General features: G+C 42.7%; 1 protein-coding gene across 1 annotated transcript in view; it reads right to left on the reverse strand.

The window, feature by feature from the left end:
• The window catches only part of LOC127630582 (pappalysin-1-like), a 130,376-nt gene that overhangs the window by 91,229 nt on the left and 14,593 nt on the right, over positions 1 to 24,554 (reverse strand). Inside the window, exons 3-7 of the mRNA XM_052108205.1 lie at positions 13,530 to 13,675; positions 12,988 to 13,281; positions 12,160 to 12,352; positions 10,867 to 10,988; positions 918 to 1,419 (exon numbers count right to left, since the gene is read on the reverse strand). Of these exons, the coding sequence (XP_051964165.1) occupies positions 918 to 1,419; positions 10,867 to 10,988; positions 12,160 to 12,352; positions 12,988 to 13,281; positions 13,530 to 13,675 (1,257 nt within the window). The remainder of the gene's footprint in view (positions 1 to 917; positions 1,420 to 10,866; positions 10,989 to 12,159; positions 12,353 to 12,987; positions 13,282 to 13,529; positions 13,676 to 24,554) is intronic.

A 24,554-nucleotide genomic window follows, 5' to 3' on the forward strand; every position in this document is an offset into this window, starting at 1 on the left:
TGAGCTGACCTGGACCCCCAGGGAGTAAAGGGTATGTCTGAAGACCTCACACATAGTGCCTAAGACAACCCTAGCACTCTAAAGCAAATCAACACATGGCAGGAACAGTTTGGGGATTCATAGTGAACATAGTCAAACCCAAATCAATCTCATAGTTGAAGGACAAAATTAATGTGCAAATGTTTCTAGAATTGTGTTAGAGCCATACTAAGGGAACATTCAGAACTGTGGCTCATTTGATTTGTTCTGCAGAAAGAAGAAAGTCATACGAGTTTGAGAGGGCATGAGGGTGAGTAAATGATAGGAGATATTCTTTAATATATTCATGTGACTCATTTATAATATATGTAATATAAACTGTGTACAGTATTATAAATGAGACTATTCCATATGTGAGACATAATATGTAAAATATCAGTATGGGTTTTGTAGTCCAAAGGGTTGAAAGCTCTGGGCTGATAACTGAAAGGTTGTAGATTCAAACCATGAAGGGACTGATATGTGAAATGTCTTGGATAAAAAGATTAGGCTAAATGTGTTATTGCATGTTTGTTATTTTAAAAGGGTGAAAAATAATGCTTCATAATAAGACTTTCTGACATACAAGACCAATTATCTTTTCGGATTCTTCTCTGAATATGTGTATGTTTATCTAAAAAGCAGTAGCTGGCCACCAGTGCATGATGTGTTTTGAAGGTTGGATTAAAACACGGGATGCTGGTGTGCTGGTGTTTCATCAAGGCTTTATGACTAGCATAATCAGAAAGACTGCATTGGTTAACAAGCAATACCAGAAAAACGACCAGCTAGACAAGAATCAAACCAGCATGGGAACTGCATATTGGATAAGCTGGTCTTTTTCAGCCTGGTAAAATAGAATACCATGAAAGTTAATGGATTTATGGCACACAACTTACCTGTCCACATATCTCAAAGTGGGTTCTTGAAGGATCAGCCCATTTGGTGAATGTGTGAATGGTGGCTGGCGTATCAACCTATAGTGTAGAGGATGGCATGTCTGGCACAGAGGGTAGTCTGGCTTTGAGGCCAACAATGTAGCATCAATTTCCAGGTGCTGCTCCATGGTGAAGAATTGCACCCCATACACCTCTTCCATCACGTCTAGTTTGAGGGTTAATGGTGTGTCACAGAACACATACTGTGGACCAAGTGAGATATTGTTACCACTCAGTGTCAGGAGAAGGATGTCATGGATTGCAGGCAGTCCAGTTTCCTCTGAAGAAAAGAAGGTGACCCAAACAGTGAGCGAGTTGGGCACCAGCGGATAGGCAAACTCCAGCTGGAGCATGCAGCCATGGGGTGGGCAAGATGCTGAGCCAACACTACTTGAGTCTATCCCAGCATTGGGGCTCCATGTGCAGACGCTTGGTTCACAGGTCTGCTCCACGTCTGGTGGACCTAAGGAAGACAGAATGTTCTATTTTAATCATTTGCAACTTGATTCAGTCAGGTGAAATTTACCCCCTGCCTCAACAGATGAAAATCAAGATTCAGATATTACAGACTTGAGTTTTAAAGGGCACCTATTATGCCCCTTTTCACAAGATGGCATTTCAATCTTTGGTGTCCTCAGAATGTGTCTGTGAAGTTTCAGCTCAAAATACCCTATAGATAATTTTTGGGTGGGAATAAAAAATACGCTGTTTTTGTGTGTGTGTGTCTTTAAATGCAAATGAGCTGGTGCTCCTCGCCCCCTATCCAGAATAAGGCAGAGTTTTGACATCTCTGCTTTGGATAACTAGACATCATAAGCAATATGACTGACAGCAAAAATACTGGTGTTCAGCCCTATATGTTTGAACTGGAGACAGACACTGATGAGGGAAAGATGCCGTGAGACATAACGACTTTGAGAATGAACCAGGAAGTTTCTGAATGGTTATTTGATAAATGTATGTATTTGTTGTTTTTATCAGCAGTTTTGCAATGATGAATGAGCAATGCACGCACACACAAATGTTTCAACGTTCGCTATGCACTATAACGAAACAACACACACAAACAAACATGTCCGTGGGCAGTGTCCCTCAAAAGTCGTGGGCAGGGCCTGTACAAAGTGATGTCACTTTGTACATAATTTGTTGGTGGTTGCCAGGGCATTGCTATGCTGTTTAAGAATCCCTTACCCTAAGTCCACAAGTATGCAAATGCAGACCAGAGCACTTGGCATTGCCAACACGCAGTCCAATTGAACATACTTACAGTGCATTCACGTCATGTCGGAATTACCAGACTAATTAATATATTCCCACTTGTCTTCATGGAAATCATATTTACAAGTTGTACACTCAACTTCCACTTGACAGTCATGACGTCATATAAATAGAACCAATATAGCAGCAGCCTCAACAGTCTGTTTGATATGCCATTTGATTACAAAGACTTTAAAATAATTGCTCAGCAATTTTCTCTTCAAACTGTTGATTTGCCATTATGGTAGTTGGCTTGAAAGAAAAAACTCAGATATTTCACACTAATGCCCACTATAGCGCCTATTGTGGCATGGTTGAGAATATAACGTGCAATTGCGCAGAGTTATGAAATGCAGCTAACACATTTCCAAACGCAACAATGCACAAAATCGAGTTTGCATAGCTTGAAGTGTTAGCAAGTGCCAATAATTATTTACAGATGATTAACAATTACATATGTTACTACATATAGTAGCTGATTATTAGGTTGACGCTGTAAAACAAAACAAAATTTCTAAGCGGGCCAAATTATGTCCTTTATTAAGATGGCAGGAGGTCATTTGCAGAGTTCTGGCCTTGCTCCCAGTTTTTCTTAGAAACTGACAAGAGGTCATTGTGAGGCGGCTGAATGGGGGTGGCAGAAAGGGGGTGAGCTTGGCAGGGAGGCCCCACTGAAACTGGGAGCATCTCTTGAAGGAAAATGTTCTTAAATGAGACCAAAAGCACAGGTCAACAACTCCAAACTTGTTGCTATTTTAAGTAAAGATCATTTTAAATGAATATTGAAATAAGTGTCTGTGAGGCATTATTCATTTAATCCCTGCTGCAACCTTTGTTGGCTTGCAGTACAAAGCTGATCCAATGGTTAAATGCTCTGAAATATATAATCTTATTTTACATGGATTTTTAAACATCACGAAACAGCAGCAAACATTATTGTGGAAACACTTCAAACAGATAAACAGTGGCTCCAAAAAGAATTTGGAAACTTAAGTCACACTTATGTATTAATTTCATTGCATTATATAACAAAATAGTATAAAAAATGGGCATCTGAGAACAAATGGAATTTATATTATTTATTTTCATGTGTACCGCAGAAAGACTAGTGACAACTTTGTGGAAGGTAATGCATTAATGATTAATGAGATTACTGCACATTTTTGCAATTACTTTTAACCAACTGGTCCAAAGGTAATTTATTTTTATTTTTTGAGGATGTATAAAGAGAGTTCCACTCAAGCAGAGTAAATACAGGTGGAGTTTGTCATTAACAATTGACAAGTTACCTTCAAAAATTGTCCAAATACTTTTTGTCTTAATTTTGACCCTAACCCTGACCTAAACCTAACCCTAACCCTAACCCTAATCTATTTATAACTTAAAATATATCGAAATGATTTGGTTTGATATTTATTGCCATTGTTATCCAATTAAATGACATTCAAGCATTTTTAAGTGTGCCCTAACTCTCCATATAATATTTAGTGCCAAATTTACTGCATTGAAATAATGAAATAATAAATAAATAATCAAATCTAAATAAAGATGTTCTGGCATGTTACATGACAAATAAAGGCAAGTGTGATTTGTAGTGTAACAGCAAGTTAAATGATAAATGGAAAAAATGTGGGGAAACGTTTTGTTAATATTTATTTGGTTGCCAAGCATCTAGGTAACCTCTTTAACATGTCAAATTAGCTCCGCAGACTCAAATATGTCCTTTGTTCGAGGGTGGGTATTTGTTGCTCAATTCGATGGCCAAAACAAACTAGGATGTTCTGAAACTGGATGCATTTTCACAATATCAAATGCAAAAACTTTTGCAAAATGTCTCCCATATATGTCCCCTTATGACATATATGGGAGACATATATAAGGAAATATTAGATGGATATGGGTGGAAAGGACAGGACATAGCCAGAAATAGAGCAAGCCATCAAGAAGAAAAGGATTGTTCAAAACAAATCAATTAGCTTAGTGAGTTTTAATTTAGTAGAGCATTTACATTCACTTTTAATTACATTCAATTTTAATCACTTTTTAAATAAACGTTTAATTTCTGTCAACTGATAAATCATCTCATAATTAAATCTCAAAGGGATAATTCATCCAAAAATGTTTATATATGTCTTCTGAATAACTTTTGGGTAATTTTAACTTTTAAAATGTGAAAGTGAAAGTGGAGATTTATAGTCAAAAAGGACAAATATTGATCTGTTTCTCACCGACACCTATTATGTCAGTTCTGAAAATATAGATTTATCTACTGGAGTCATATGGATTATATGCTGCCTTTATATGATTTTTTTGGAGCTTGAAAGGTCTGGTCACCAATCATTTGTATTGTATGGGCCTAAAAGAGAAATAAAGATAATTACAATTTTTGTGTGAACTATCCCTTTAAAATGTAATGTAAACGTTTCAGTCCAACTGAAATCTTGCCAGTCCCATTTTTGTGAAGTCAGAATAATAAATCAAGATAATATACACGTTGCTACTCAGACCACATCTCTGTTATGTTAATTCCAGCATACAGACCGCTCGTCAGACGCACAAAACCGCTTCAGAAGCAGGTGAAAACCTGGCCAGCAGGAGCCATCTCTGCTCTTCAGGACAGTTTTGAGTGTACTGACTGGCACATGTTCAGGGACGCTGCAACATATGGCGATTCTACCAACTTGGAGGAATACACAGCATCAGTGACCAGCTACATCAGCAAGTGCATTGATGATGTCACTTTCTCCAAGACCATCACCACACGCTCCAACCAGAAGCCGTGGATGACTGCGGAGGTGCGCACGCTGCTGAGGTCCCAAGACTCCGCCTTCAGAGCAGGCGATAAGGCAGCCCTAAGAACAGCTAGGGCCAAACTGTCACGGGCAATCAGAGAGGCAAAGCGCGCACACGCCCAGAGAATCCACAGTCACTTCCAGGACAGCGGTGACACGCGGCGCATGTGGCAGGTCATCCAGGCCATCACCAACTACAGGACAACATCAGTTGCCTGTGACAAAGATGCCTCCCTTCCAGATGCGCTGAACAAATTCTACACTCGGTTTGAAGTGCAGAACGATGTGGTGGCGAGGAAGATCACCCCTCCTCCCAACGACCAGGTGCTCTGTCTTACCACGGCAGATGTGAGGAAAACTCTACGTAGAGTCAACCCACGGAAGGCTGCTGGACCAGACAACATTCCTGGCAGAGTGTTCAGAGGATGTGCAGACCAGCTAGCAGATGTTCTTACCGACATCTTCAACATCTCTCTGAACAGCGCCGTCGTGCCAACGTGCTTCAAGGCCACCACCATCATCCCCATGCCAAAGAAGTCTTCAGTGTCCTGCCTCAACGACTACCGTCCCGTCGCACTTATACCCATCATCATGAAGTGCTTCGAGAGGCTCGTCATGAGGCACATTAAGACCCAGCTGCCCCTCTCACTAGACCCACTACAGTTTGCGTATCGTCCAAACCGTTCAACGGACGATGCCATCGCCACCACCCTCCATCTGGCCCTCACCCACCTAGACAATAAAAATAAAATAAATTGATCAATTGTCACACATTATACATACATTTCTGCATATACATGGTGAAATTATTTATTTTTCACATATCCCAGCTAAGCTGGGGTCAGAGTGCAGGGTCAGCCATGATACAGCGCCCCTGGAGCAGATAGGTTCAAGGGCCTTGCTCAAGGGCCCAACAGTGGTGTCTTGGTGGTGTTGGGGCTTGAACCCCTGACCTTCTGGTCAGTAACCCAGAGCCTTAACCGCTGAGCCACCACTGCCATAGGACTCATACGTTCGAATGCTGTTCATAGATTTCAGCTCAGCATTTAACACAATCATTCTCCAGCACCTGATTGGAAAGCTGAACCTGCTGGGCCTGGACACCTCCCTCTGCAACTGGATCCTGGACTTCCTGACTGGGAGACCTCAGTCAGTCCGGATCGGGAACAGCATCTCCACCACCACCACACTGAGCACTGGGGCCCCCCAGGGCTGTGTGCTCAGTCCACTGCTGTTCACTCTGCTGACTCACGACTGTGCAGCAATGCACAGCTCGAACCACATCGTCAAGTTCGCCGATGACACGATCGTGGTGGGTCTCATGAACGCAAGAACGACGAGTCAGCATACAGAGAGGAGGTGCAGCGGCTGACGAACTGGTGTAGAGCCAACAACCTGTCCCTGAATGTCGACAAAACAAAAGAGATGGTTGTTGACTTTAAGAGAGCACAGGGTGAACACACTCCGCTGAACATCAACGGCTCCTCTGTGGAGATCGTCAAGAGCACCAAATTCCTTGATGTTCACCTGGTGGAGAACCTCACCTGGTCCCTCAACACCAGCTCTATCACCAAGAAAGCCCAGCAGTGTCTCTACTTTCTTCGAAGGCTGAGGAAAGCACATCTCCCACCCCCCATCCTCACTACATTCAAAAGAGGGACTATTGAGAGCATCCTGAGCAGCTGCATCACTGCCTGGTTTGGGACTTGCACCGTTTCGGACCGCAAAGCCCTGCAGAGGATAGTGAGGACAGCTGAGAAGATCATCGGGGTCTCTTTTCCCTCCATCAAAGACATTTACAAAAAACACTGCATCCGCAAAGCAACCAGCATTGTGGACGACCCCACACACCCCTCACACAAACTCTTTACCCTCCTGCCGTCTGGCAAGAGGTACCGAAGCATTCGGGCTCTCACGGCCAGACTGTGTAACAGCTTCTTCCCCCAAGCCATCAGACAGCTCAATACTCAGAGACTGGTTTGACACACACACACACACACGTGTCCTGAGTTGCACTTTAATTACTGTCACTTTATAACTGTCTGCTACCTCAATAACTGCTATGTGCATAGAACACTATCTCATAGTATGTTATGTTTCCATTTTTTGCACTACTGAGTACTGGTTGGCGCTGCACTGTGTCTATTGTCCTGTCCATTGTCAGTAATTTGTTGTACTGTCCCGTACTTTGCACATGTTTGCACGTGCACTTTATATAGGTATACATAGGTATTTTATATAGGTATTTTATTTTTGTTGTGTTGTCTCATGTGGTCCTGTGTTGTTCCTTTGTTGTTTTTATGTAGCACCATGGTCCTGGAGGAATGTTGTCTCGTTTTGCTGTGTACTGTACTAACTGTATATGGTTGAAACGACAATAAAAACCACTTGACTTGATTTGACGTTGGCCTTGTGAAAGTATCAAGGCCGTTTCCTGGTGAATGAACACTAGAAGCGCTATGACAACCAAGTATTTTATTCACTTTCACACAGATCACATGTAAAATGGCACATTATCATTTCATACTCTTAATTTTCACTCCATTCCTCACACAATACTATCTTATGAAATCACTACACATTTACTGTAGTGCACACCTTGTAAGGTGATGCATTTTAATGTTTGCATTACACAACCAACTACAGTTACAAGCTTATTCAAACACAACCAAGTTAGCTTAACTGAGAGACTGGGTTACGAGTCCAGAGGAGCAAACGAGGCGACATGTGAGCTAAAAGTGACATAGAAGCAACATAAATGACATGGTTGCTTCAGCATTTGCTATTTCTATCTCACATTTGCTTTTATGACACTGTCGGTTAGGTACAGGTTTTAAAATCCCAGATGTGTATGACTGTCTTTCTTCAGCAGAACACAAATTAAGATTTAGAAGAAGATAGAGCTCTGTCATGTTCATATAATGGAAGTTCACAGGTGCCAACACTTTAACAGTCCAAAAGCCATATTTAGGCAGCTTATAGTATCAACATGACTCCAGTCGATCAATAAATGTCTTCTGAAGCAAATAGATATGTTTGTGTAAAAACATAAATAGATAATTAAAACGTTATTAACTTTTAAAAGCGCTTCCTGCAAGCAGCTGACGCATTACGTAGCTGTCATGTGACGTAAGCACGTCGGTGAGTTCACGAGTGCTTATTAACAACAGAAGAACGAACATCATTCAGCCATTTCAAAGGTCTTGATGGAAGTGCCGTAATAAATGTTTTAATTATCGACTTGTTTCTTACATAAACCTAACGATTCGCTTCAGAAGACATTTATTGATCGACTGGAGTCATGTGGATTACTTTTATGCTGCATAAATGTGACATTTGGACCTTCAAATTGCTGGCACCATGTCGGTTACGTTAAATTTTGTCAAGTATAATTGGACATAGAGATGGACACTGTAGCCTGATTACAAAAAAACTACAACATGGCTATACAGCAAGACCAGCCATAATGGGTATAAGCCAGCCTGGAACTGCATGGAAATTCATGCTGTTCTATGCTGTATTTTTCAAAAGGGACAGTCAGAATCAGAAAGTTATCTTGGTAATAGCTGGCACTAGGAAACAGACTAGTGTACGGGACTGTTTTGTAGACAACAGCAGCATGGCAGACAAATGCACCATTGAGGTAAGAGTGGGATAGAGACACGAGTCATTCCCAACATTCCTGGTGTTGAGTCTCACATTTGTACTTCTCCATGTTTTCAATCAACTCTGGGATCCTTCTCATGAACACAAGCGACCACAGGGTAATTTGCGTGGCAAATCTAGTTGACTTTGCCCAGCACTCTTGCGTCCATATATTTGTTATGCCCGTGTTGATCTTTTCTTGAATTCTGGCAACATGATAAAGGCATCTAAGGACACTTGAAGGGGAAAAATTATCCAAGTCGCTTGTTTAACCTAGATGATTTAAGGAATAGTGAGCCCAAATATAATATTCTGTAATCATGCTCAAGTTGTTTCAGTCACCAATAACTCTCATTGCATCTTTTTTCCATACAATGAAAGTGAAGGGTGACTGACACTTACATTCTGCCTAACATCTCATTTAGTGTTCCACAGAAGAAGAAAAAAAGGTTATATTGGTTTGAAACAACATGAGGGTGCGTGAATGACAGAATGTTCATTGAACTATCCCTTTAAATACAGAGGACATGCATTAGACTGAGTAGGCATTGAAGACAGGTGATTTTCAGAAAATGTTGAAGGGCAGAGGTTCAAGCCAGCTGTGGGTCCTCAAAGTCAGGGTTTGTATCTGATTGTAAACAGTGGAAAGATGGCCCAGGCTATGGCGTACACCAGGGAAACCATCCAAATACAAAGCATAGTTAAAACGTTGTGGCCATGGCAAGCCTGGGCATGCCTTCTCAGCTGACTATGAGTAGGCACCGCTAGGCCAACTTGGCTTTGAGAGATGCAAGCATACACTTAAGGCTTTACCCACCACGTCTGACTCACCCATTTTTAAAAGAACCCCAAATGAAGTAATTAAGTAATTAAACAGAAAAACAGCCAGCCCCGGGAATGCAGGTCTCTGAAGTTGTTTTCAACATTTCAATGTCAAGTCCAATTCTCTTTTTCAAGAGCTTTTGCAGTTAAATTTAAAATAGTGGGCACTTGTCTTGGCTGGTAGAGCCTAGTGCCGATTGAGTGCTTAGGTACAGTGTTGCTATCATTGACAAAAATGTAAATAAAAAATGCAAAACAGCATTTTTGTTAGCTGAAATAAAAATGTATGACACTAAGTACGAGTATTTACCCCCCAATATCGGCCTGATACAATTACCAAGTAGTATCAGTGCATCTTTACTAAGACTAAAAACAATCATAGAGTAAAAAGTTTCAAAAATAACATTACATTTTTCATAATATAGAAATAAAGACTAAATTATAAATACCAAACTATAGTAACCTGACTTCTGTATAGACAGCTTCTTACTAATAAAATAACACCATAACCCAAAAGGACAGAATTCCGATAAGGAGAAGCCTGAGGATAGCAGTAGGGCTTCTTCCTGTGATACCGGATCAAAGGTTGACCTATGAGGGCAGGGTCATTGATACAGCACAGGAAAATATGACTCATTCCCCATGGTAAAAACAACATTCATTTATGTGTACAAAGCTCTATGGACAAATTCTTCCATATATTTATATATCCACATATTTCAAGCCTTAAAATAAACACATGAGAAAATCAAAATTTATGACATCTCCCATGACTAATTTTTTCCACATTTTCTAGTTCTTTTCCTCAAGGATTACTTTGCTGTTCTGTCCAATATTGGCCTCACTTGGCGTCCTGCAATAGGTGCAATGTTTTAATCATTTATCCCACTCCATAAAACTGCACATTAATGGTTTTGAACAGAACTCACCAATTAAACACAATTTCCAAGTGTCAACAGAAACAGGCCCCTTTCACTTTGCCAAAGCAGTCAGTTTAAATTCAAACAGGAAACCTCCTAAAAATGTTTCAAGTAGACCACAAACAAAACCACTAAATCATCTATTTGTCTCTGTGTATGCAATTAATTATTAATAGCATAATGTAAAGTTATGCTATTGTTGTGTTCATTTAATCTATATGTAAAGAATGTTTTGGACAGCACTTCAATACAGTTACATCTAAGATGGCTGACAGACATAAATTAATGAAGTGTTCGTTCCTTTTAAAGGTGAAGGATCTACCGAATATTTGTTTTTTCCTGGAGTGGTCTGTCTGCTCTTTAAATCATATCAGTTACCACATAACGGCATCCATGGCAGAGTTTTATGGATTTTATTTTGATAATATTTGAGTCTTAAATTTTGAAAAAAACATTTTCGTCGTTGAGTCTTACCTTCTGCCTCACGTGGGCTCCAGTGGCCGGAGGGGGCGCAGGGTCTGGGCGAGGAGGAGTTAGTGGCATATTGCAGGAGCACCCCAACTTCAGTACATCTGTCACACATTGATCCCACTTCTCTAGGAAATCAACAGACAGCAAAGGTAGCAACTTAGACACAGCAACACTACAAACTGTTGTTTAATGGATAGTACATTTGAGAGAGACATGTAACACCTAAACAGGCGTGGGGTAACAAGTTTCAATAGACAAGCAAAACTACTGTGTGACGTGTCATATTTGATGTTTAATATACAGCTGTATGGACTGGGATTTTGGACCAATAAGATTTTACTGTGAGTGGGGCTACCCAATGTGACATAACATCATTTGAAACCAATCAATTGACAAAATGTCCCGTCACTCGTCACAGTCCCATCTGATAAGGATAAAGTCAGATTTACATGGAAGAGACAGTAACTTTTATTGCTCGTCACTTTAATAGGGAGCTAAATAGAGAGCAAGGGAATATCCTATAGCTCTCTATGCAGCTAAATGCTTTATCTCCTAAAATCCAACCAAAAGTTCAGTTTCAGGCTGCAGATGATGTTTGGACCACTCAACATGTTTGACAGACATGGGACAATGATAATCAGTACACTGAATCAGAATTTATAATGTATAATTTTATTTTAACATGGTTGACAGTGATTGGATGATGCTGGACATTATTTTGAATTAGAATGAATCATGCTATTTTCTTATGTAATGTCTGTAATGTCTCAAAAATACGAATAACTAACACTCCAGGAAATATAATAAAAAAAATCAGAATTTCTATAGTTGGTATACTTTAAAATGTCACAACTTAGTCCCACTGTCCACATATATTGTTGTCCATTTTTATGAAAAGTATTTGCTCTAGAAATGATTATTATTATTATTATTTGCATGTTTATTAAGTGCTACTTCACATCAAAAAGGTAAATGGAAAATGCACACAGCAGTCACGCTCGGGACCCAGGAGATTGAGCTTCTCTGACCTAGATTACACCTTGAAATGGTTGAATTTGACCTTTTTACAATGTAAATTATGAGAAATGCAGAATGGAATTGGAAATAACAAATAGAACCTTAAGAAAATTACAACATGAAACATTACAAATCAATGAATGAAACAAGTCATGAAATAGTTACTTTCAAAGTATCTATGTGTGCAGCATATAATTTTGCTTCAGGTTTCTTCTCTCTACAGCATCTATTATCATTTGTAAGATCTAAGAACAGCTTTGGCCCCTATTTTTATTTCACCTGTCAAAGTAGTGGCCAGTAAGAGCAGGGAACCACTCCAGTGTGAGGGAGTCTTGGTCTTGCCCTGTTACTCGAGGAGGTAGAGGAACAGGAGCTGGTTTACTGCCAGGTCTCCATGACTGATAGATCAGATCCAGGTAACAGTGCATCCTGGCCACCTGGTTGAGCGTGAAGGAATCTGTGCAGTCATCATCTTTTGGGAAACAAAAAGAACCAAGTTCTAATGGTTCAACATTACACTCCAGACCATGAACGTGTGTGTGTGCTGTATGTGTCTGTTTATCTCTTTATCAAGAATTTTACCAATCCTGCTCATCAGATATTAAAAGACTTTTGCAAGTGTATGTGTAATATTTTTATGCGTACAGTGGCCCCAAAATGTATAAAGATACTTAAGCCTCACTTAAAATATAGAGTTGTTATGATGTTAAATTACAAAATATCAAACCAAGTGGCATATTTTTTTAAAGAAATTGGACAGGCACATGTTTCAAGCAAAACATTTCACAATAGGCTTGAAAATGATAGGCTTTAAATGATAAACAATATATACAGTATATACAGTACTATATAAACACTATATATACAGATTACAGGTATACATATAAGGGGAACTGACTTCATACTTCAACATTACCTTGAGACAAATTGGTTAAAAGCAATTGCAAAAAAGAAAAAAGTTAGGGTCTAGTATCATGAAAGAGTCTAGCATAATTTCAGGTGCCACTTGGATTAATAGTTTGTTATCTAATAGAATGAAATTCAACAAAATGCAAATACTATTTGGGCCTCTGTATGTCCACTTGTGTTTGTCTCTGTACATCTCACCAGCATAGCTCATGTAATTGTTGAAGGGAGTGTTTGTGAAATGCCGTCTCCCGCAGGTATCATTGCCAGGCTCAGGGTCTCTGCAGTACTTGTACTTAGGCGTGGGGTTGGTATCTGCACACAGATCTCCTGTCTCTAAGGAAGGCTCAGTCTCTAAACAGGCATCATTACAGGACTCAACCTCTGAGATTCCCCTGAAGACATGGTACAATCCAAGACTGTGTCCAATCTCATGGATCATAGTGTGAGTGTGGCCAAATGTACCATAAAATGAAGGGTTCAGTACGATCCCACCTCAAAAATAGACAAAACAAGAAGGCATCATAAGCATTTTTAGCACTTTATAATGTAAAGGGGGAACGGGGGTTCTCATCAGGATCAATTCCAAAAAGTACTGTGATGGTACCATTGTATAGGGATGGTATCAGATGCCAATACCATGGTATTTTGATATATAACATGCTACCGAATGATTACCATATGCATGTACCATGGTAATGGTAATAAAATTGTAATTGTATAAATTTTATGTATTTATTTACCTAAATGTGTTAAGGCTTCTTTATCCCAGGGCCACGTCGCCACACCAGCAAGATCTTCATCAGATGAGTTAGCAAAGAATATGTTCAAGTGTGTGGATCCATCCAAATTTAAAACCTCTTTCAGCTCCTTCACGTCCATATAAGCCCTGAGACAGCAGAACAGATAGACACTTGTAACATTGCTCCAAAGATTCTAGATTCAAAGATTCTCTTAAATTGTGAAATAATTTTCATGACAATTTAGCAAAAATTGCCCTCCAAATCTTATTTCTATAATGCAAAAATTATCATTCACATTATCATAATGTAATGTAACTGCATACTCTTAAAATTGTATGGTTGTAATTCTTATACTTTTTTAAATTTATGATGAAAATCCTTTTATGAATTTATTGAATATTTTATCAATCTCTTCAAAGGTGGAAAAGCCCATACAGAAAATACACAAAGCATTTGTGTGCATATAATGTGTGTGTGTGTGTGTGTGTGTGTGTGTGTGCGTGCGTGCGTGCGTGTGTGTGTGCATGCGTGTGCGTGCGTGTGTGTGTGTCAATATTTGTCAGAAGAAGCAGTGTTCTGTAATTTAATGGCCCTAGTGAGGCTGTCACACACAGAGTTTGTATTTGGAAGGAAACCTGAGCCTTACTCTGCAGCCAGCTCTGAGGTCAGAGGTCACTGGCCCTGTCTAGTTAGGAATGCATTGTGTCATTTGGATAATTCCAAACACGGCCCCTTTAAAATGCTTATTATTTCACCTCATACACACTTGGCATGTTATTCCCATACACGTATTTCCCCTGCAGTGATAACTGTCACACAGGTCTAACAAAGACATGCCGCTCTGGAGTGATGAATGCTGGCTTGCTGGAGACATCCATTTACATAAGTACAACAGCATGTTACCATGCATATATTCATATTTGCGTAGACGTATAGTATTTCATATCGCCTCTCCACTAAACTCTTCTGTCTTTACGGGAGGCCCTACTTAATTCTCTCAAAACATTTCCCTTTTGAAAAATGCTTCTTTAAAAGAAATAATAAATGGCACTGAACTCCTACCTCCAACACGTTCAAGCGAAGTAAAGACCCACCTCCACTATTCAAAGAGAAAAAAGTTAAAAAAAAAAAAACAGTCAAGCCTCATTCCTCATCTTAAGAGCAACATCTGTTAACCAGCTCACCGTGAGGACCAATCAAACACAGTATCTGTTGTCATGCTGCTAAACCCTGGGTTAGCCGAGACGTTATAAAATGTATGTATTACTTTTTAGTTCTTTATGGTGTATTGTGAAGTCATCACTCTCTGTCATAAAAGAGCAACACTGTTGCCTCATGACAGTTCAAAAGAAAGAGAGTAAGTCATGTAAACATGCATATGTGTGTAGCTACTATATTTCCAATCATATACAAAATCTGTACAGCTATTAAAAGAAGAATTCCTGGCATTGTACAGCCTAAAACATGTGTATGAGCTTTTGATTAACATCAACATGTTAGGCTAAAATGTAGCTTTATGTATAAACTAAACTGTATATTTTAGATGTTGAGACTGGTCACCATTTCTTTAAATCCCCCTTTTGCCTGCACTAGTTCATTCTAGGCTAAATGGGTCTGCAATGTGATAAATATACAAAATATTTAATGAATTCACTCAATTAATGTGAGGTCATAGAGCCTATTTCATGATATTTTTAAAATAATTAGCTAAATGCTGTTTAAAATAGTATTAAATGGAGTGTAGCATGTCACACTGCAGGAAGTATTTCATGTCAACTAACCAAATATCACAAACCAGGCACAATATGTTCCGTCTAAATATGTGTTTTACAATATTTTGGAAATAGAATTTAAACAACATCCAACAACACTCCTTTGTTGACAGAATGTGCAGGAAGAAGTTGCATTGTTGCCCAGATATGATTGGATATGGGGGAAGGAGGGAGTTGGCTTGATGTTAGCTAGGCAGAAAATTAATGATTAGTTGTGGTTGTGAAGTTACAAGCCAGTACAGCTGTCAATGAGCAAGACCACAGAGTGGAAACCTCTTGTGTGGTACTGACCATAGGTTCTTAAAGAGATAGTTCACCAAAGAAATTTAAATTCTCTCATAACTTACTCACCCTCATGCCATCCTAGGTGTGTATGACTTTCTGTCTTCTGCTGAACACAAAAAAAATGTGAAGCTCCAAAATCACATAAAGGCAGCATAACAGTACTCTATATGACTCCAGCTCTAAATCCATGTCTTCAGAAGCTATATGTTTGGTGTGGGTAAGAAACAGATCAACATTTAAGTCTTTTTTTTTGCTATAAATCTCCACTTTCACATTGTTCTTCTTTTGTCTTTGGGGATTCGCATTTTTGTGCATATCGCAACATACTGAGCAGAAAGGAGGATTTATAGTAAAAATAACTTAAATATTGAACTGTTTCTCACACACACACACCTATCATATCACTTCTGAAGACATAGATATATCCACTGGAGTCCTATGGGTTATTTTATGCTGCCTTTATGTGCTTTTTAGAGCTTGAAAATCTTGGCACCCATTCACTTGCATTGTAAGGACGTACAGAGTTGAAATATTCTTCTAAAAATCTGTGTTTGTGTTCGGCAGTATAAAGAAAGTCATACACATCTGGGATGGCATGGGAGTGAGTAAATGATGATAGAATTTTCATTTTTGGGGTGACTATCCCTTTAACTGGTTTTGCTTCAGGACCCAAATTAGACACTGGTTATCAAGTAGCAACCCAACAAAGTACTAAAATGGCTAATTGTGTGAACAAAAATGCCCTTATGTCTTAATACCACCATGAACAGCATGGGCCAAATAATATCCAAAATGTTTAACAAGACAAAGGCTGAATGGGAAAATTAAAAAAATTGGGTTTTTAAATGCTGCTTCAATTACAATAGTTTCATGCTTTCGACAGCCAACAACTCACAGCACAAAATGAATTGTGGTTGACGCAAAATGTCTAGGTTATGTATGTAACCTCCGTTCCCTGATGGAGGGAACGAGACGTTGTGTCAGAGAAGCGACACTAGGGGTCCACTTATAAAAGTGCCATGCGCTGAGCCATGTACGTGAACTGCTGATACAGGAGCGAGCAGGTATTCTTACGTGCAGGATGACCAACTGTATCAGGCTGCACGTACCCTTCCCCAATGCCCCATTTAAGCCATCAGGATTACTTATCGTTACCCTGGAGGGGAACAAGGTGCTGCCGCCAACCTGGGAACGGGCCAAGCCTGGCCGGGCCTCTTTTCTCTCTATGTTTCTCGCATAGAGCAACTAAGGCCGGGGCCCTTACACGAATTGAGGGAAGGGGGTCTTAGCCCTTATTCAGGGTGGAGAAGACCCTGCGGAGGCCACGCCTACCCGAGAGGGGAGGCAAGTTTAAGTGGCAAAACCATCAGAGGCCTGCTTAGGGCCTATGTGGAAAAGTCAGTGCGGTGGTGGATCCAGCCTCATAGAGGGGGAAACATACAGCACGGCAACCGAGGCAGCCATGACTGCCTAAGGGAAACACGGGTGTCAGCTCGCCAGAGGGGACAGAACCGTGGTGTTACACACAGGGGGAGTCCGAAGGAGGCCTTACCTGTGGAGCACCTATACCAGTACAGGGTAGCTTGCGGTACCACGAGTGGCTTGGGTCAGCGAGTTCCTCCGCTGAACTGCGACCCACGAGGGCTAGGGAGGAATCGACCAGTGTCCCAAACCTGAGATCTCCTGGGAATGAAGGTGCACTGTTTCCCCTGGTTAGGGGGAAGGGCGCTAGGTGCAAGCGATTCACCTGGTCAGATCGTGGGTGTGCCACCAAGTTCTACGGGCTCGGTACCTGAGAAAACATGGGACGATACTGACTCAACTCGGAGATTGTAGAATCTCGCAAAAGTGTTAGGTGTTGCCCAGCCCGCTGCTTCTACAAATGTCTGCTAGGGCAGTGCCCCTAGCCAGTGCCCATGAGGACGCAACACTCCTGGTGGAGTGAGCTCGGACCCGCAAGTGGGGGGGCACGGCCTGGGTGTGATAAGCCAGGGAAATGGCGTCGACAACCCAGTGGGCGAGTCTCTGCTTGGAGAGAGCGTTCCCTTTCTGCTGTCCCCCAAAGCAGACGAAGAGCTGCTCAGAGCGTCTGTTGCTCTGTGTGCGGTCCAGATAAATATGTAAAGCACGTACTGGACACAGCAGTGAAAGGGCTGGGTCTGCCTCCTCCCGGGGCAGCGCTTGCAGGTTCACCACCTGATCCCTGAAGGGCGTGGTAGGAACCTTGGGCACATAGCCCGGTCGCAGTCTTAGGATCACGAAAGTATCTGCCGGACCGAACTCCAGGCAAGCGTCGCTAACAGAGAACGCATGCAGGTCCCCGACCCTCTTGATGGAAGCGAGCGCGATCAGCAGGGCAGTCTTGAGAGAGAGGGCCCTGAGTCCAGCTGAGTCAAGCGGCTCGAAAGGGGGTCTCTGGAGTCCCGTAAGGACGACCGAGAGATCCCAGGAGGGGAACAGGTTAGGCCGGGAGGGAGTTATCCTCCGGGCACCTTTTAGGAACCTGACGATTAAGTCGTGCTTACCAAGAGACTTGCCGTCTACCGTGTCGTGGTGGGCCGCGATAGCGGTCTTCGGCTCAGGAAGAACGCCAGTCCGCGAACAGATGCCACTTTAGAGCGTAGAGATGCCTGGTAGAGGGGGCTCTGGCTTGATTGATTGTATCTATGACGGTCGGTGGTAGGCCAGCTAGAACTTCCGCATCCCGTCCAAGGGCCAGACGTGGAGGTTCCAGAGGTCTGGGTGCGGGTGCCAGAGCGTGCCCTGTCCCTGAGAAAGAAGGTCCTTCCTCAGGGTAATTCGCCAGGGAGGGGCTGTTGTGAGGAGCGTGAGGTCCGAAAACCAAGTCCGGGTAGGCCAGTAAGGGGCTACCAGAATGAATTGCTCCTCGTCCTCCCTGACCTTGCATAGCACCTGTGCAAGAAGGCTCACTGGGGGGAATGCATACTTGCGCAGCCCCGCAGGCCAGCTGTGTGCCAACGCGTCTGCCCCGAGGGGAGCCTCTGTCCGGGCATACCAGAGCGGGCAGTGGGAGGTTTCTTGGGAGGCAAACAGGTCTACCTGAGCCTTGCCGAACCGGTCCCAAATCAGCTGGACGGACTGGGGGTGGAGCCTCCACTCTCCGCCAGGCAAGCTTTGTCTTGACAGCGCATCCGCTATCACATTGAGGTTGCCGGGGATGTGAGTGGCGCGCAGTGACTTGAGTCGCTGCTGACTCCAAAGGAGGAGACGACGGGCGAGCTGTGACATGTGGAGGGAGCGTACTCCGCCTTGGCGGTTTATGTAGGCTACGACCGTGGTGCTGTCTGTCCTGACTAGGACGTGTTTGTTCTGAATTAACGGGAGAAACTTCTGCAGGGCCAGAAAAACAGCCAGCAGCTCTAGGCAGTTGATGTGCCAGTGCAGCGGGCCTCGGTTCCACCGGCCTGCGGCTGCGGGCCCGTTGCATACGGGGCAAGAGCTGCCTCTGCGACTTTCGTGAAGACGCGAGGGACAGAGACAGGCTGAAGGAGAGGACTTTGTACTGATACACCTGGCTGTCGAACGCGAACCTTAGGAAGGGGCGATGTCGAGGGCGAATTGAGACGTGGAAGTACGCGTCCTTCAGGTCTACCGCTGCGAACCAATCTAGATGCCGGACACCAGATAGAATTTGTTTCTGGGTGAGCATTTTGAACGGGAGTTTGGACAAGGTCCGATTGAAAACTCGCAGGTCCAAGATCGGTCGTAAGCCGCCACCTTTCTTGGGTACAACGAAGTAAGGGCTGTAGAAACCCTTCTTCGTATCGGTTGGAGAGACAGGCTCTATCGCGTCCTTTAATAGAAGGGAGGCGATTTCTTCGCGCAGGGAGTGGGCATGTTGGCCGTGTACTGCGGAAAAATGTACGCCCACGAAGGGGGGCGGAGACCTGGCAAACTGAATTGCATAACCGAGTCGAATGGTCCGGTGCAGCCAGCTTGACGGGTTGGGCAGTGAAAGCCACGCCTCTAAACTCTGTGCTAGGGGCACCAAGGGGACAGGTTTTTTGGACGTACCCGGCGGGGCTTCATAGCGGTGCGGAACAGGTAACGCGGCATTGGGAGGCAACGTGGCGTCCCGAGGCTCTGGTGCTGAGAATAAACTCAAAGCACTTACCTTGCTCCGCGTACCCGGCGGGGGCAGGTTCGTGACTGAGGAGGAGGTCTGATGTTGGCGTCCTCTGGACTCGTCTGAACCGGCTGGCCAGGGAACAGTCGTGGCGCTGAAGGCGGGGACACCGCGTCCATGGAGCCGGGACTGTTGAGGCCTGAAAGCAGAGTGCCGTGAGAACGGCATTTGCGGCCATGTGCCCCAGAGACAAAGGAAATAGCTCTTTTATTGAGAATTTGGGTACCGCAGCCCATGTTAGGGGGTGCGGCAAATGAAAAAACAAAGGATTCTCCTCCCGGCCCTCCACTGGGGGACAGAGCGGCCTTACCACCTCCGGAGCTAACGTCTTGGGCTCTGGGTGCGTTGTCTCAGGAGCGCCTGGGAGCCTTCTGGGCCCTCGAGGGGGTCCGTGAGACAGGGGGCGTGCGCTTCCCGCAGTTTGCTCGACGCTTGGGCTGAGAGCTGGGCCCGGGTTGAGGCAGAGCAGGGGCTTGCCTTCTGGCCGCGGGAGGATGCCCTCGGCGAGCAGACGGGGCATGGGCCATGGCGGCAGGCTTGCGGCGAGGCATGATGTGAGAGATGGCCTCCGTCTGCTTCTTCACCGTGGAGAACTGCTGGGCAAAGTCCTTGACGGTGTCGCCGAAGAGGCCGAACTGGGAGACAGGGGTGTTGAGGAAGCCAGTCTTGTCGGCTTCACGCATATCGACCATGTTCAGCCACAGTTGACATTCCTGGACCACTAGCGTGGCCATCGCCTGCCCGAGCGCTTGCGCTGTGACCTTCATCGCTCTCAGGGCGAGGTCGGTCGCTGAGCGCAGTTCCTGCAGCGCGTCGGGATCAGGGCCACCCCCGTGCATGTCGCGTAGTGCCTTGGCTTGGTGGACCTGCAGGAGAGCCATGGCATGCAGGGCGGAAGCGGCAGGTCCGGTGGCGCTGTAGGCCTTCGCTGTCAGCGAGGAGGTTGCTCTACAGGTCCGGGAAGGGAGTACGGGGCGACGTCGCCAGGTGGTAGGGGAACCGGGGCATAGATGGATCGCAACCGCCCTGTCCACCTGGGGAATCGCCTCGTACCCATGGCGCGCTCCGCCGTCGAGGGTGGCGAGGGCGGATGAGCCTGTGGTGATGTGACGAGTGGAGAGGGGTGCTCTCCACGAAGATGTCAGCTCGTCATGCACTTCCGGGAAAAACGGGACCGGGGGGGCGATGTTCTCACAGTGAGAACATGAACTATCCACAAACGCAGCCTCGGTGTGATCGCTACCCAGACACACGAGACAGCGCCTGTGGCCGTCGGAAGCGAAGAGCACTCTTCCACATCCAGAAACAACACAGGGGCGGAAGGGCATCTTTATAAAGACGCGTCCTTAAAAGGACGTTCAACGCCGCTGTGTTTTGCTCTTTTAGAGGAAATTACTCTTTTAAATAAAATCACTCTTTTAGGGAAAAAACTCGTGAGAGTTTTTAAATCTGCACTGTTGATGCGCCCAGGGGCAGGAATGCACAGCCGTGCAAACAGGAGAAAGCCGCTGTTGTGCGCCGTAGAATCCAACAGCATGCAGCAGAGGGATAACAGGAACTCGGTGTGTACACGCAGCAGTTGCAGACACGACCATCGGCTCCGAATAAATTTTCTGAATGAACTCCTGTATTTGCGCCGCGTAAAATACCCGTATGTCCGGGGGCGGGACATGCAAATACTGGTTGCCAACTCTCATTGGCCTTTTTTCATAGTCCAGAGGTGAATATCGGCGCTCAAGAGAGACCCCTAGTGTCGCTTCTCTGACACAACGTGGAGAGAGCAACAGAAGGGGAACATGTTTATTTCACAGCCAGTGAACCTGTAGTTAATTTTGTCTAAGTTGTATTTTTTTTCCCCTTACATAGTTATGTTCATGGCTTTCGGGGATAAGGGAGTGTCATGCAATCTTCATGTTGGCATCTGCTTAATTTGGCAAGTCTAGATTAAATTGTGCAAATTTTCCAAAATGTTTGATTAGACACAGCCTTTGACCTCAACAACAAACAATGTGGGAAGCATTTTCTCCTTCATTTTAAATGTTAATTAGCCTATTTACAGGTATTTTGCTATTCTATATGTATGAATATATGGTTAGTTGCACTGCATTATTTGCATTGTTCTTTGCCCTGCTGTCCCTGTCAGAACCTGTGAGTTGAGAACCACCGGCATAGACCTCAAATTGCATGCTTAATTCAACTCAGAGAACAACTCAGTTGGGTACAGTTTTTAAGTCCTGAAATATTTGTAGACTGATCGGAATAGGAACCTTGTTTTGTCTTTAGACGCACTCAGTGCCTCAGGTCTGTCTTACAAGCACTTTGGCACGCATCTGATGTGCAGATCTCTGGTTAATCTTGACTCTTTAACCAAGAAAAAAAACCTACATATTTCCACACTGAGATTTGAGAGGTTTTGGAGATGTGAAATAACAAACAATGACGCCATCGTTTTTTAGAAAGAAAAAAAAAAGAAACTGTTAGGAATTATCAAAAGACAGCAGAAGTTAGTTTGTGAAACTTTGGAAGCCAGCTCAGGGGACAAATCTACGGAGAGCAGATGATATAAGGTTTCCCTCCTAATAATTTCAGGAATTTCATTATTTCCTATGAAAATATTTGGCTGGCTTTTTGGCCGTACAGAAGGGAAAGAGAGGGTCAGGGAGTTGAATAAGTCAGCTATAGCGCAAGTGCAAAAAGAGCTGTTTTCTAAAAAGCACCTCTACTTTAATAAAAGTTCCACTACTGTAGGTCAAAGCCACCTAATCTGAGTTCAGTTAAGTTTAATCCACTGGCTCACTTGCAAAAACACAACACGAATCAGATGTGGACGTAGGCCTACTACAAAAACAGCAGGCCAAAGTATGCATATGTCCAGCCAAAGTATGCAGGCATCAGTGGTCATGTATTGCACAATGCTGCTTAGGATCATTTGATTTTTTTTTTTCTGATTCTGCTGAGTAGGAAAGTGGGATGACACTGGCAACACTCAACATTTTAAGCAAAACAATGTATCACTAGACTTACATTTATCAGTGCTGATCACCTTTATAAACAATAACACGTACCAGTGTCAGATTAAAGCCTGCAAATAGCTGACTGAATGTTTTAGTGCCAATTTCACATTAGTATTTGTAGATATTTGTACATTTGGACAGACATTGAAGCGTTAAATATGAACATATTTTAAGCGTCTAAAATGTAAGCTCTTTGTCTTATGTACAGCTTTAGAGACGTACAAAATCTTTACAAATGCTCTGATGACTCGTCAAAACTGAACTTTGAGTCCAATACCCTGACACTATCTCAGATGCTTAATATGTCGTTATTGTAAGTTTCGGGGTCGATTCACATGAAATTGACATGTAGAGTATAGCCCTATGAAAATGAACTAGTAAAAAACAAAAAAACATCATTGCTGATCAGTTCCGCCTGGCAGCACTCAGAGTACTCCGATGTAGTATGTTGATGCATTTTTATTTAATGCCTATTAAATGCAAGATTATGGCTTCATCCATTTACACCCATGTATTATTCATCTGAATCAGTAAAGACGGCCTTACATCCAAATGTACTGAGTGTGGCTTTGCGTGGAGCTGCTATGGGCGGGTGGGTATGGCAGAGCTCGCCAGTTGGCTTAGAGGGCTATAATTTTCTCAGCCTTTCACAGATCTTTTCATCAGCTCCAAGTACATAAGAGGAGTGATCAATCATCTACACAAATAGCATCATGCACAAGCAGGCATGAGGTTCACAGACTCATGGGATAATTTGTAGCTGACCTCTATAGAAAAAATATAATTCACAGACAGTAACCATAAAAAAGGGCTAAAGGAAGGGTGATATATTTATTGCGAGGTCTTAGGTGGATGGGGATGTTCGGAAATGTGATATATGAACAGATGTGAATAAGAGAATTAGATAGGGCAAAACATATTGGAAATATTGTGTGAAAAGAATACAACTGTAAAAAGGGCTATCTCACCCATAAATTAAAATTCTGTCATCATTAACTCACCCTAATGTTGTTCCAAACAAGGGCTGAGCGATATGACTTCAAAAATTATATCTCAATATTGTTCAGCCTTTTGCCGATATTCTATTTTATATCTAGATAAGTATGTATTTGCTGTAAAATGGCTAAAAATTTGTTTCTTTTAAACCAGAGGAACCGTCATTTCATTCAAACAGCCATTGTAGCCAAGTTGATTCAATATTACAAAGGCATTAAATACAAATATTTTTTAAAATAATGAAGACATGTTTCTCACAGTTTTTCACTAAATGAACACAAGAATGAGATTTAATCATTTTAATTAATATGCACTTTTATATTTATATTTTATATACAATAAGACTGTACATAGTAGCTCAAAAAAATCATTATTTACCTTCATGTATTTTTACTAAAACAATTTTTGGTGAATGATCAATGTGTTCAAAAAGCACTTTACTTTTTTTTGGAACCCAGTTAAATATTGGATAATACTAAATTTTTACTGTGGTACGAATTCTTTAAGTCTACTGTGGAACAATTACAGTAGATTTGTTTTATATAAAATATAAAGTTTCTGTCCCATGTAATTCACCTTCACCTGGAGCTTTTATTTTGACAATGAAAGTGCAGTGTGTATTTATTTGGCAGTTTACATGTTCCTCACCTGTTGTAGCACTGTCATCTCCTCATTTTCTGTTATACTGTTCCACATTTTTAGATTTCTATAATAACTTTTATGCTTAAATCTGCAGTACTTTTCTTTCACAATGCATGTGAGCTGCGCTAAAAACAGTGCTTCACACGCATAATCGGAAGCACACAGATCA

Source organism: Xyrauchen texanus, chromosome 3 (assembly GCF_025860055.1).
Source record: "Xyrauchen texanus isolate HMW12.3.18 chromosome 3, RBS_HiC_50CHRs, whole genome shotgun sequence".
NCBI classification, from domain to species: domain Eukaryota; kingdom Metazoa; phylum Chordata; class Actinopteri; order Cypriniformes; family Catostomidae; genus Xyrauchen; species Xyrauchen texanus.